The 14,410-nt window shown below is 44.4% G+C and overlaps 1 protein-coding gene across 6 annotated transcripts in view; it reads right to left on the bottom strand.

Annotated features, from left to right (window-relative positions):
- The window catches only part of LOC147665155 (proteasome subunit beta type-7-like), a 154,126-nt gene that overhangs the window by 43,300 nt on the left and 96,416 nt on the right, over positions 1-14,410 (bottom strand). For all 6 annotated transcript variants that reach the window (XM_086949721.1, XM_086949719.1, XM_086949722.1 and 3 more), the window contains one exon: positions 3,463-3,560. In XM_086949721.1, the coding sequence (XP_086805847.1) occupies positions 3,463-3,560 (98 nt within the window). The remainder of the gene's footprint in view (positions 1-3,462; positions 3,561-14,410) is intronic.

Genomic DNA, 14,410 nt, shown 5'->3' with positions numbered 1-14,410 from the left:
AGCCGGTGGTTTCCGGTGCTCGGCACAGGCACTTAATTGTCAACACCGGCGCTTGTGACAGTCTGCAGCATGGTGGCACTGTCTAACTTAAAGATGAGCACAACAACAGTTTATTAATTCAATGTACATTACAAATTACTAATAACTGCTGCCCAAGCCCTTTGTGAAGCTTTGGGGTCCTGGAATAGTCTGAATTGTCACACTTGCAGGAGTGTGCTGATTAGAAGTTGTGCTGGTACCTTTTGGTATTGTCATTTGCAGACCTGGCGGGGCAACAGGTGGTGCAAGCTGAAGTGGCCTCCTGACAAGGGCCATGGCTCTTATATTTTTCAAAATTAAGCGCTGGTCTGGTGTAAAGATAAGAGTTGATACTTAGTAGATCACAGGATTATGAGGTTTGTCTTGCGTAAGGTTGAGGGCTTCGCTATTCACTGGAGGTTAATAGGTGGATCATTTCTAAAAGTCGTCCCAGGTTACTTGTTACATGTTTGAGGTTATGAAGAGGGCTTGGTGTAAAAGTAAGAGTTTGATACTTAGTAAATTACTGGGTTATGAATTGCACCTTGTGTAAGCGACACAGCTGGATACTTGCTTGATGACATTATGAAGCGTGCCTGATGTTAGGGTGATGACTTAGAGAGGATTATAAAGGCAGGGACGCTTGGATACGCTATAGCTGTTGGGGGTCATGAAGGGAGCTATAAAGTAATGGAGGCTAGACTCGATAGGTGGTGTAGGTTATGTTTTGGGTAGTAAATATAGGAGGCTTGTAGAATCATTAAATGTTTGCGATTATGAAGTCTGTCTACTGTAGGGATGTGGGCCGTATACTAACTACATGTAGAGGGTGAAGTGAGTTGATGGAAGGGTGGACTAAATGAAATATGCTGAGTTGGAAAGGAAGGCTTGCAAGCTCAGTAGAGGTTGAGTTCTAAAGGAAGGGAGGCCTGGAAACTAACTAGCTTTTGAGTAGTAAGCGAAGGGAGGACTGAATATTCCGCAGATTTTCAGTTGCAAGGGAGTAGCGGCTGGGATGCTTATTAGATGCGGATGATTATGTCTTGAGTAGCGAGGAGAGAGAGTCTTGAATATTTCCTAGATGAAGAGCTGTCAGGGAGGGAGGGCTTGGATGCTGACTAGATGTCCAGCAGTAGGGGAAGGGAGGTTTGGGTACTCCCTAGACTTCGACCAATAAGGGAAGAAGAGCCTGAAACTCACCAGATGTTGGGATTAGGTTGTAAGGGAATTAAGGCTTGGATAAGCACTAGATGTAGGGGTTATGTTTTGAGTAGTAAGGGAAGGGAGGTTTGCATGTTCACTACATTTTGAGTAGTAAAGGAATGAAGGCTTGGATACTCAGTAGACCTTGGGGTTAGGTTTAGAGTAGTAACATAAGAGAGGCCGCATGGAAATTATTATTATTATTATTATTATTAACATTTCCCGGTGCTAAACGCCAGGCAAGGGAACATCAGGACCAGAACTCAGAACAGCCATCTTTTCAGCTGCTTCTGAACCATCGTTAGCGAGGGACATTATCTCAGCTGTTCTGGAATGGAATTCCATAACTTGGGCCCCTGATAAGCAAACAAACGTCCTCCTATGCATGACCGTTTGAATGTCAGGACCACACATAGGGATAAGCCACTGGAGCGCAGTGACCAGCTCGGATTATATGGTTTAACAAAATCCTGCAAATAGCACAGCCCAACCCCAGCGCTTACTCTGGACACATAGCACAGGGTCTTGCACTAAATTTGTTTCTCAATTGGGAGCCAGTGCAGTTACCCTTGTAAACCCTACTCAAAGGTTCCCCCTGAAAGCCTAAACAGCATCCTTGCCGCAGAGTTCTGGACCACCTGCAGCCTTCTAATGAAGCATGTGTCAGTCCCCAAATAGAGCATGCTTCTGTGGTCCAATCTCAACATGATAAGAGCCTGTACCCCTCTCTGTTGCGCTGAAAATGGAAGGTGCCAGATCGTCTTCCGCAGCCATTTCAGAAAAGGCAAAACAAGTGGACGTCACCTTTGCGTTTGAGGCTTCATTGACAACTTTTCGTCCAGCAGGAACCCCAGATTCTTGACCTTGTGTGTTGGATCAGACAGCGTGTTCAGATTTTCTAGTTCAATGGTGGGGGCTTCACGAGGACGGATTCCTTCCCAGTACCATCATCTCTGTCTTCTCCCCATTCATTTTTACAGAATAGTGGTTTGTCCATTCTGTCACCTTACTTAAACAGGAGTCCAAAGCATCCAAGCTGTGGTCTTGTGCCGATTACAAGGAGAAGATGATTTGTGTGTCATCAGCATAAGAAAATAATGTAAGACCACAGCTCTCCACCAAGTCTGCTAATGAACGCACATAGATGTCAAAAAGTGCTGGACTGGCTTCACTAGAAGCTGGATTATGTTTTGAGTAGAAACAGGAGTGAGGCTCAGATACTCACACATGTCAGGGTTATGTTGTGAGTAAAAAGGTAAGTGAGGAACTGATACTCACTAGATGCTGGGGTTATGTTTAAAGTGATATTGTAAGTGAGGCTTGGATCCTCACTAGATCTTGGAGTTATGTTTTAAGTAGTAGCAGAAGTGAAGCTTCGATATATGGAAAATGTTGTGCTATGTTTTGAGAAGTAATTGAAGTGAAGCTGTTAGGATATTCACTAGATGTCGGTGTTATGTTTTGATTAGTTAGGAAAGGGAGACTTTAATGCTCACTACATTTTGAGTAGTAAAGGAATAAAAGCTTGGACATTCACTAGATGATGGGTTTATATTATGAGTAGCAATGGAAGTGAGGCTTGGATACTCACTAGATCTTGAAGTTACGTGTTGAGTAGTAATAGAAGTAAAACATTGCTATGCAGCAGATGTTGTAATTATGCTTTGAGTAGTGTTAGAAGTGAAGCTGCTTGGATATTCACCAGATAAAGGAGGTATGTTTTGAGTAGTAATTGAAGTGAGGCTTGGACAGTTACTATATGTTTGCCTTATGATTTGAGTAGTAACAGAAGTGTGGCTGTGATGCTCACTAGATGTTGGGGTTAGGTGTTGAGTCATAATGGAAGTGAAGCTTGGATACTTACTAGATGCCAGTGTTGTGATTTGAGTTGTAACAGAAGTCAGCCTTTGATGCTTTTTAGATGCCAGGGTTATGTTTTGTGTAGTAACGGAAGTGAGGATTTGATAGTCACGAGATGTTGTGTTTATGTTTTGAGTAGTAACAGAAGTGAGGCTTTAATGCTCAATAGATGTTGGGGTTATGTTTTGAGTAGTAATGGAAGTGAGGCTTTGCAGTCACTAGATGGTGGGGTTATGTTTTGACTAGTGATGGAAGTAAGGGTTGGATGCTTACTAGATGTTGGGGTTATGTTTCTAGTTGTAATCGAAGTGAGGCTTGATACTCACTTAATGTTGGCGGTTTTGTTTTGATTTGTAAGGGAAGTGAGGCAAGGATACTCACTAGATGTTGGGGGTGATGAAGTGTATCTTGTCACAGTTTTTGTCGGCCACAACCATGTCATCTGTGGCCCTTGTATCTGCTCCCAGAACCACGCCGTCCTGCAGGGAGACAGGGCAGTAAAGGGTGAAGGTGTTGCAAAAGAGCCTTTAATGTAGCTTGCAAAGACACATACATGTACAGGTTGGCTTATGCACACAGATTTTCATTTGCATATATACAGGAAAGCATGCAGAGTCCCTCTCTCACGCAAAGGTGCTGTGCATAGGACAACACGAGCACACAAAAGCACACACAGATATATTTGTGGATACACACATAGGAACAAAACATAACTATCTACAGGTCTAGATAAGCCAATAAACAGACAAAAGAGAATCTGAGAGAGCATAATAGCTAACCTCTACCTTGCTATCAATAAGAGAGCTTCTTCTTATCCTAAACCTTTTGAAGTCCTATTCACAAGGACGGTTTCCCATCACTCACCAATGGTAGCATGCTCCATCATCTGAGCCTCCTCCTAGCGCCACACTAGGGACACCAAGGGCTACAACCCTCTCAAAAGGAAAGCGGAGCTCGCGAATGTTTTGATCAAGAACTGTTGGTTGTGATCTTCAAATGGTGCGTTTTACTAATTGACCTACAGATGTGAGCAGCTATTGTGAGTGACCCTCTCCCGTTTAACAGTTATTTCCCCTCTTTTGAGCATTAAATATGATTCTAAATTGTGTTTTTACTTTGTCACATTTGCTGTGCGTTCAAGGACAGAGGTCAAATGTCAGTCTAGTCCTCTGAAAACTTGCTGCTTATTCTTTTAAGAGGGAAACTGGTGTTTACTTTTCTTTCTCCTACTGCAAAGTGTGAGGGTTTTGTAAAGTGAACTATGTGACAATCTTGCTGGTGTCAAAATAAAGGCTGTAAGATGTATTTTTCTTCTAGCACACTGCAAAATTTAAATATCTATAAAGGAACTGTAGAAATATTTCAAAATAAATAAACAGTTGGGAAAGTACAGATAAAGAGTTTTCCCTCAAATTCTGAAGTGCGAAAAAAACAAAGATGTTAATAAGATGAAAACAAATCATGAAACTTTACTTGGTAATGGGCAAATAACAAATTTTGCTGATACCCAATTTTCACACATTGTCTTTTGTGTGCTATATAGTTTTACCGGTAGAACTGTATGTATGTCTGTGCAAATGTAGTTGTCATTTTAATGGGAAATGCGGTGTATATAGATGGCAGTGTGCCACCACATCATTCCAAGGACATGGTTTTTGTAGTTCGGACTGGACTGTTCCCATGGGGCACAGGGTCAGAGCTGATTTGCATATCGCCATTGTCTAACCCAGGGTGGTGTGGAGTGCAAAAAAACGATGGATTTGGGCCCAGATCTTTGGGCTGGGGTGAATGTGTGACATTGATCCACATTCTGTCCATCACCTGTTTTGTTCGCAACCACATCATTCCTCAGCAATATATTTGTGACTGTGTGCTCCTAAATGCAACACCAGCTACACACTACATACAACCTTACCACTCTCCTGCTGAATGGACATGGCTCATTTCCAACGCTTGTTTTTTTGTGGAATACTTGGATTTTTCAGAATCTCTATGAATTCAGTGATGTATCATTAGTGGCAGCAGCCCCAGTCTAAAAACTACTTCAGCGCCACTGCCTATTTGGGCCGCAGGTGCTCTTACAGCACCGGGTGCTTGTTGTTAGCTCTGTCCGATTCCTTCATCTGCAGGAGTATTACTGCAAGCAATACAGAATCCAGTGACGCACCGGCAGTGGCACTGGAAAGGTCTTACTACATGCACATTGAATGGCTGAGCACTGCACATGTGCTCTTTAGTAAAGGAAGAGCTTGCTGTTGAGCCCTGGCTGCCTGCCTCCAGCAGAGGTCAAAGAAGAAGTGATGTCCATGCTGCTGAGTGGCTTCTGATGACAAGACGGGCATAGTAATCACTGCATTGAGCCTGACGGGTGGAGGGCAGATGATGGTGGTTAGTAAAAAAAAAAACATACACTTACTTAGGACAGAGTGCTAGAACTGGAAAAATGAATTATTTGAGCATTGTTTCTTTCATTTTATGCAAAACAATGTAAAGGGAACTTTAAAACAACTTCTTAGGTTTGTTAACACACAATTCTTTCTTGATGGGTGTGGCTATGTGAGGGCAGCAGTGTGAGTCTGGTGTCCTTACATGTTATGTATTTGTGTATATGTACTTTACTAGGGCCACAATGATATAGCTATGGTATTGCTTTTAGGGTCATGGATTTAACTTGCTGACATGCAGTGAAGGGAGTGGAAATAGTGTGAGAATACTAGTGAGTTTTGATATGGCATATTTAGGCTATCTAAGGAGGTAGAGAAGAGTCAGGGGCAGCTGAAAGTCTAAGATGCCACCCTCGTGAGGTGGCCCAGTTACTTTACTTGCCCTAGGGCGATGCTAACCTCGCTATGCCACAGCTCTCAAGCACTTATACCACCCTAAGAGCACCTAGAAGCAATTGTTTACAGTGTGTGCTGTACAAAAAAGTAAGGATAAACAGTATGTGTATTCGCCTCCTTTTCTAGATTACACTCTGTGTCAGGGCTCTTTGATACAGAAGGAGAGGTTGCCCGGGATTGGGCAAAATCTGTCACCTCCTTCTTCCTCAATGTGCAGAAAGGAGCTGATGGTTTTATACTAGAGGGGTTGCTGGACTTCTGAGTATCTGCTCCTGTAACAGCATACAATCTGATGGCCACTCTCCTGTGGATGCTATACTTGTGCTTGGGATTACTCTCGCGCACTGGTTGCTGATTGCTGGTCGACAGGGGAGACCTGTAGAAAATCCTTCCCTTTAACGCTGCAACTTGCGGAACCCACTGCGCGGGTCCCGCTTCGTTCTGTGGAGGACCACACAGGGGTGAGCAGAAGAACCAAGGTATCCTGCAAGGGCTGCGAGCAGGCGGAGGCGGAGGCGCAGGACTACCTGTCCCAGGAGCGCCCGCCTGACCGCCCGCCCTCAATCAACACACCTGGGCGCTCTCCCTGCAGGATACGGCCCCAACTGACCGCGGAGAAAAGGCTGCAGGACAGGAGCAGCAGCGGGATTACTCTCGCGCACTGGTTGCTGATTGCTGGTCTATAGGGGAGACCTGTAGAAAATCCTTCCCTTTAACGCTGCAACTTGCGGAACCCGCTGCGCGGGTCCCGCTTTGTTCTGTGGAGGACCACACAGGGGTGAGCAGAAGAACCAAGGTATCCTGCAAGGGCTGCAAGCAGGCGGAGGCGGAGGCGCAGGACTACCTGTCCCAGGAGCGCCCGCCTGACCGCCCGCCCTCAATCAACACACCTGGGCGCTCTCCCTGCAGGATGCGCCCCTCCCATCCTAACCCAGGCACTATAAAGCAAACAGAACGTTCCCGCGGCGCGGGAGCGCGCGGGAGCGACCGGGAGAAGCCCGGGACAAGGGCGGGACCGTCTGTGGCTGTCCGAGGCCGGGCTGGGCCCACTCCCTAACACCCTACATTACGGAATAGCCAAGGTACTGTTTTTTATGAGACATAATATTTGGACTTCCGATATTGTCTGCCCCTGAACACTGTCGCCCGGTCCATTACCTATAGTGTACCCTCCATTCTTCTCCTCGTTGCCAGACGGGGGTCAGCAGGGTTTTACGAGCCCTTGCTGAATCGCCCAGGTACAAGGTCTAGTAGGGGGGGATAAACGCTACAGAATAGGACTAGATTTTGAATACATGGTCTTTACTAGATGTTTTTTTGTTGAATGATCTTGCCTTACAGGTGGCTCATTGAGACCGTTTGGGATTGATTTTAGGCTACTTCTAAGATTATCATACATTTGAACCCTTGCATTTCTTGTAATTGATCCAGGATCCGAGTTTATATAACTTACAAACTGTACATGTTGTATGATACTGTCTTATTTTTTGTCTTGCTAGATCTGTCACCCTATATCATTTACCTGTGTAGTTCGTGACCTCTGAACCTACTCTCACTCACTTGTAATCATGTCTAAAAAATCGGCCTCTGTCATCCCAGCACCACTTAAAACCCTTGACTCCTTCCTAGTACAAGTGGTTAAAAAAATAAATAATGACAGAAGGGAATCCTTAGGTTTGAGTCAATCGCCAATTTTGCTCCCATTGAGCCCCGACCCCAGTACACAAACTCCTGATACCCCACTGCCTGACCCCACAATTCTCATACCTGATGCTAACTTAATTAATTTGGAAATAGATGACGGAAACTCTGATTTGTTAGCTGATCAGTCAACAAACGTCGTGTCTGATTCTGAACAGCAGCAAAATACTGTTGCAGAAATTCCCTCATCTCCTTCCCTTGTTATGCGTCCTGTGAGAAATTGTAGAAAAGCTCAAGCCAAAAGGGGGGGAAAACAGCCAGGAAAGAAAAAGTTTACCTCACCCCCTAGACACAAAGGAAAAAATGTGGAGCGCGATGACGTTGATGAGCTCAGACAAATCATCGATGATGATCTATTTAATAGGATTTCAGACATGATAGACATCAAAATTAAAACTATCATCAAGCCTCTTATCGGGAAGATCGATAAATTAACATCCGAAATAAAAAAGATGGGAGGGTTGCAAAGCAAGTTGGCGAATGACTTGGAGAACTTAGCCAACGAAGTTAGCAAACCTGTAGTTGCCGTGGAGGAAGACCAGGGTGTTGTTCCAGGCCCTACGGATATTCAACAACAGCCCATCCTGGAAGGCCAATTGCCACCACCTGCGCCCACCCATGATGTAACTAGAGAACCCCCCACGTCACAACCTATGGCACCAACTCCATTGCTCTTAGGGGATGATTCCTCACAATTTATTTTGGAAGCCTCACCATTAGTCCTGGTATTGGCGAATGTCCCTGTTTTATCTCAGGAGCAAAAAGAATCTGCCCAAGGTCTTAAGGATAAAGCTTTATATTGGCTTACCAATAATATGCGCATGGCTGACCAGGGAGCTGACCAGCTAGCTGGGGAAATTGTCATGGCAAGGAGGGTATCATGGATTGGGAATAAGACTAAGAAATTCAATGGGGACTGTGTTATATTAAATTTTGCTAGCGCAGAAGTACTCCCTAACATTCTTGCTAACATCCTCCCACCGCAACGTAGAACTGGATCCATAATTCCCCTTACCCTGAAATTCTTTTACACTGAGACCCAGATGGCGACTTCTTCCAACATCTCCAGGCCTAGAAGGAACGCTAGAATTGCTCACTGGGGTGGGGAAACTAGGCCCAGATTTAACAACAACCATTCTCGCCCCATGAGTAGTCGTGGGTTAGGGCAACACAACTTCCCGAATGGGCCAATGGCCAGAACACCAGGGCCACTCTGGCCCAATATAAATAGGTGGGGACCAAATACTCCAGGCTATGATAACAGAGGCCAGGGCATTGGGTTTATGTCTAGGCAAGGGAATGAACACTTTTCAATGCAACCTAATACTCCCCAGCCTATGTGGAATCCAGCAGCAAACGGATGGGGTCAGGTGCCCACTCCCTTTGACTGGGGATTGGGAATGGGAAACAGATACGGGGTTTTGTCGGGCCTAAACGACTGTGACTGACATACAGAGGTCACGAACCAGGGGATAGATGTCATAGCCAAACAACTGGATCAGACTTATCCCCAGTCAGTGCACGAAGGCCATAACACGATTTTGAACGATCAACCAATACCCATGTTTCATCTGCCCGACCATAGCCCGATCCCGGGTTGGGGTAGTGCGAACCTGCACAGTTCTTTGGATGTAGGATTTAATGAATTAATCCAAACACTCCGTGAGCCTGAAGTGGCATCAGCTCCGTGCCTAGTACCTGAGACATCCATGGATTCCTGTAGGCTAATAAGCTGGAATATAGCGGGGCTAAATGGTAAACGTCAGGATAAATCTTGGTCAAGCTTTGTCCTAGGCCACCACATTATTGCCCTTCAGGAAACGTGGGACACTTCTGACAATTTGTGGTGGGACGGGTTTATTAGCTTTACCAAAGCTGCTGTTCATAGTCGCACGGGGAGGGCCAAGGGAGGCCTTTTATTTCTGTTTTCTCTAGACTTAAAGGGTAGCTGCAGGCAGATCGACACTGACTCCCCTAATATCCTGTTGGTCGAAAGAGTGATCAAAAACACTAGTAGGACTATTTTTATAAATTTCTATAACTCAGGGAACAGTGATCACAGAGGCCGTAATATTACTGATTTGGATAGTATTTTAAACATGGCCAGTCAGAATAACACGCTTGATACAGATTATATTTTATTAGGCGATTTTAATATCCATCCGTGCAATTTAAATTGCAGGAGAAGAGTCCTGATGGGGACCATGGGCCTGAGGGACCCCACTTTGAACATTCCATTGAGGGAGAGGAGCTGGAGGATTTTCTTGCCAATTTTGACCTCTACGAACCAGATGGTGGCATTAGACAGCCAACCTTCACTGGTATCCCTCATGGTACTATTATTGACTATATATTTGTATCCTTAAGCACTCTTACTCGGGTCAATGCCTATCGCACTACACAATCACACTTTAGTGACCATAACCCAGTAGAGTTAGAAGTGGCTTGGGGAGGCAATATAGGACCATCCCCACTGAAAGTAACCACCCATCCCTTAAGGACAACTGGCCAAGAAAGACGCATGAAATGGGCAAAGGTGGTTCCACAAAAATTTTACGCCGAAAATTTCTTAAAGATTAAGGGGCAGGTCGAGGTTTGTAAAAATCCTTGCGCACAGGGTCAAGAAATCGTAGAGGCTTTTGAGGCCATATGTGTGCAGGTTTTTACAGGACCTCTTGGCAAAGACCAAAAACGTAATTCCAGGAAATAAGCGCTGGTTCGATTCAGCATGTTCAAAAGCACATAGATCATTACTGGTAGCCCTAAAAAGTATCCCCAGGGCAAATGATGAGATTACTAGACTCAGGAAAATTTACAAATTAGCAATAAAAAAACGAAAGGACACCATTAAACAAGAAGCATGGGAGGACCTCCTTTCGGCGGCAGTCCTGAAGAATAGCAAAAAATTCTGGGAGATTATTAAACAGCCCTTCTTCTCAGATGACGATAATGATATCATGGACTGCGTTATTCCTGATGAAAAATGGTTGTCTCACTTTAAAAACGTTTATGGGGATATTGCTGACGTAACTACAGACGCCCTGTTGACAAGATCAGCCACTTGCTCCATTATCTTTAACCAAGAGGAGGTGGAGAAAGCCATTATGTCCACCACAAAGCACAAGGCACCTGGTCCTGATGGTGTGCCTGCCGGCCTTTTTTATGTATTCCCCAAAACTGTGGGCTGAAGTCTTGGCAAACGTGTTTAATGCAGTGAATGGTAATCTTGTACCTGCATCATGGAACATTTCTACCATTGTCCCAATTTTTAAAAAAGGCCGGCGGGACGATCCAGGCTGTTATAGGCCTATATCCCTTCTGGACTCCTCGGTAAAAATTTTAGGCAGAGTCCTCCTATCTAGGCTGAGGGAGAATGTTGAGGGCTGTGGTGGATTGTCCGAAATCCAATATGGATTTAGGGAAAAAAAGGGTACTATTGAACAGTGCATTAACTTACATCTGCTCATTTCCAAATATACTATAGCCAAGGAGGGGTCTTTGTATCTTGCATTCATGGACCTCTCCTCGGCTTTTGACTTGGTCAATAGGACTAAGTTGTGGTCCATTCTGTTGGAGATAGGCATAGATGAAGCATTTGGTCACCTTTATGTTCTCCCTGCACCAAGAACTCTTCTCGAGTGTACGCGTGACTAACGAGGGCAGGTGTACCGCTCTCTTTAGATCCTTAAGGGGCGTGCGGCAGGGCTGCATTTTGGCCCCCTTACTCTTTACCATCTACATCAATGGCCTGGGTGCGTACCTAGAGGGGCAGGAAGCCGACGTCCCGCGTGTAGGAGCAACAAAGATCCCGGCACTCCTATACGCGGATGATGCCGTGCTGATCGCCCGCACGGGAGTCGGCCTCCAGCGCCTATTGAATACTTTTGGTACGTTTATGGACCAACTAGACCTTAAAATAAACGTAGCCAAGTCACACACTATGGTGGTGGGCCTAGAGTGTCGTAGGAAGAGAATCAAAACATTCACTTGTAGGGGGGACTTGGTCTCTAGGGTATCCATATTTCCCTATCTAGGCATATTGTTCGATCAGAAAGGGACCTGGGGACCACAGGTTAGAGCTAAGAGATTGGCCGTCACACGATCATCCTCCGCAATCTTGAGTTTTGCTGGCAGGCTAGGAGCCAGGCCTATGGAAGCCATTTTAAAAATCTACAATAGCAAATCTGTGGCCATCGCATTATATGGCTCCGCACTGTGGGGATACGCAAATGTGGAGCCAATACAGAGAGCAGAGAATGGATTTATCAGAGCCCTGCTCTCCGTACCTCAGTCCACTCCAACGTATTCCATACATAAAGAAGTTGGCCTTCAGTTTCTCTCAGATAAGTTGAGCATGGCCCCTCTGATTCTTTGGTTAAAAATATGGATGAACGAAGAACTCCCATTAAACCACAAGATCCTGACCGATGTCCTGTCCCTTGATAAATCTAACAAAATTCCTTGGCTGGCCTATCTGGCAAAGGCTTTTTCTGATTTAGGCCGCCCGGAGCTTTTTACCTCTCCGGAGTCCATTAGGATCCAAGATCTTGACTTAGTCAAAAAGTCTTTTATAGGAAGGAAGGAGATGTGCCGTGAAGAAAGTGAACTAGCAAAGCCGGCAGTGAGGGATTATTGCCTGCTGCTTAGTTCACCTTCACTTGCACCATACCTTGGTTATGTTACACTTCTTTTCCACAGGTTTCTTTTAACCAAATTTAGATTTAATTTGCTGCACTATTATTTAGGCTCTTTTAATAACTGGCAGAAACCAGAATTAGCCCCGCCCTGCAGCTGTGACCAGTTCTCAGTGCAAGACACAATGCATTTTGTTATGTTTTGTGGTTTATATTTAGAGCCTAGGAAAAAATTCTTGTTGCCAATTCTCAAGAAGGCCGGCTTCACACAGGTGAGACCGGCTTTGCTCTACTTACAACTACTACCTAACCCTCACATTACTTTTTGCGTTGCTAAATTCCTGGTAGCCGCCTCAAGGGCGAAAGTTGTCTGCTAAGATTAGTTATTAATCTTCAACACATTTTTTCTTAAACTGTTTATTATAAATCTTAAAATTGTTGCTAGATTTCTGTATCATGTGTATTATGATAAATCTTGTATGAAATGTATTTTATTGTTTATCTCTTTGTATGGTTTTTTAATAAGCCGAATAAAGATATTTTGGCTGACTATACTTGTGCCTGTGGATCTTACAAGCTACTAATGTTATTAGTGTTGTAATAGTGACCACATAAGACAAGATTACATTAGTAGCCACCATATGCAAGGTTACCAGCAGTGATCACTTCAGTGCATCTGGTAGGGTTTCCAGAACTAATGTAAAAAGGATTTTCAATTTGGCATGCCTTTACATAGATAATACATAGCAGTCATAGGTGCAATGCTCCTTGCTCCAAGGTCATATTAGTAACACGTCTCCCCCAATGGCATATGAAGTATCACTTAAATATCAGCTTCAAATATGTTTTCGAAATTAAACCATTTTTCATTAAATATCAATCAGCTTATGAGTCCTGAAAATACACACATTTCATCTTGGATGCTCACTTTTCAATTTTGTTATATATAAAATAATTCAGCCAGGCAAAAGCCTTAAATTTAGTAGACTGGACTGCATACAGGAGAGCTACGTACAGGTAGCTAGCGAGCTATCCGTAGCCCACAAGCTACTTGCTGGAGAAGTCTGGTCTATGATTAGGAAAATTCAGATTGCAACAGTCTAGTGCTGCAGATCTTAACCTTTTAAATTCTTCAGCCACTCACTAATGGAAGCCGTGGGCTAAGCAACTTCTACAATTTAAACCTCAAAACAATACACAACAATAAAAAAGTATTGATTAAACAAATACACAAATGATGAAATATTTGATTTAATCTAAGCAGTCATAGACTCCTTGAGAAGGCAATGAAAACCCCCGAGGTTCAAGGACCCCAGGTTTAGAATCACTGCTCTAGTGTTTCTTCCACTTTGTTACATAACACAAAAAACAGTTAGATAGACACACATGCTCACAGACACAGGGCTTTAGAAATGAGCATGGATGAATGTTCAAGACCATGTGAAGTCAGTGTTGGAGTACAGTACTTCCCAGAATTTTGCAACTAACTTTTCAATGCTGTGGCTCTGTCAGCAGCCTCAATAAATAGGAATCCTTAGGGTGAGGGTGTGATGTGCCCAAAGGATTTTGAAAGTGCTGAATGTAACTAAGGAAATCACTTGTGTGCCTGGCCAGCCGCTCTAGAGGCAACGTTAGAGATCTGAAGGGGAGGAAAGGCCTGAAAGAGTTACCTGACCAATGGTTTGATCAACCATTATTACAACAGACAAGGGCCACAAAAACAAATCTAAAATCTCTCACCACTCTCAGGAAGCAACTGGGGCTTCACCCAAGCACACCATGAACACAGTTTTTGTCCCACATACAATCATCAGGATCATAGAGAATAAACCTGTCTGCTCGAGTGACCACCACATCTTTTACAAACCCTCGCAGAACTCGATTCTCCCCTGTTTGTGCTTGCATCACCAGACGAAATAAAGGATGTCAACGAGCTGTACAGTAAGCTCTCAATTATTCAATCATACGGTCTTGTAAAGCGCAACTTGTCACCACGTAGGTCTCCAGGTGCTGGGGTTCTGGAGCCTCGGTCGGGTGGCTGTGGTGGTCGAAGAGCCAGGTCTTGATCTTCTTCTTGAAGCCCTCCAGTGAGGGGAAAGTGCATAGATGGAGGTTGTTCCAAGACTTGGCAGCAAGGAAGGAGAAGAAACGACC

The sequence above is a fragment of the Lissotriton vulgaris genome, unplaced genomic scaffold, assembly GCF_964263255.1.
Source record: "Lissotriton vulgaris unplaced genomic scaffold, aLisVul1.2 SCAFFOLD_654, whole genome shotgun sequence".
In the NCBI taxonomy this organism is placed as follows: domain Eukaryota; kingdom Metazoa; phylum Chordata; class Amphibia; order Caudata; family Salamandridae; genus Lissotriton; species Lissotriton vulgaris.
The sequence above is the reverse complement of the archived record's forward strand: the minus strand, read 5'-3'. Positions and strand labels throughout refer to the sequence as shown.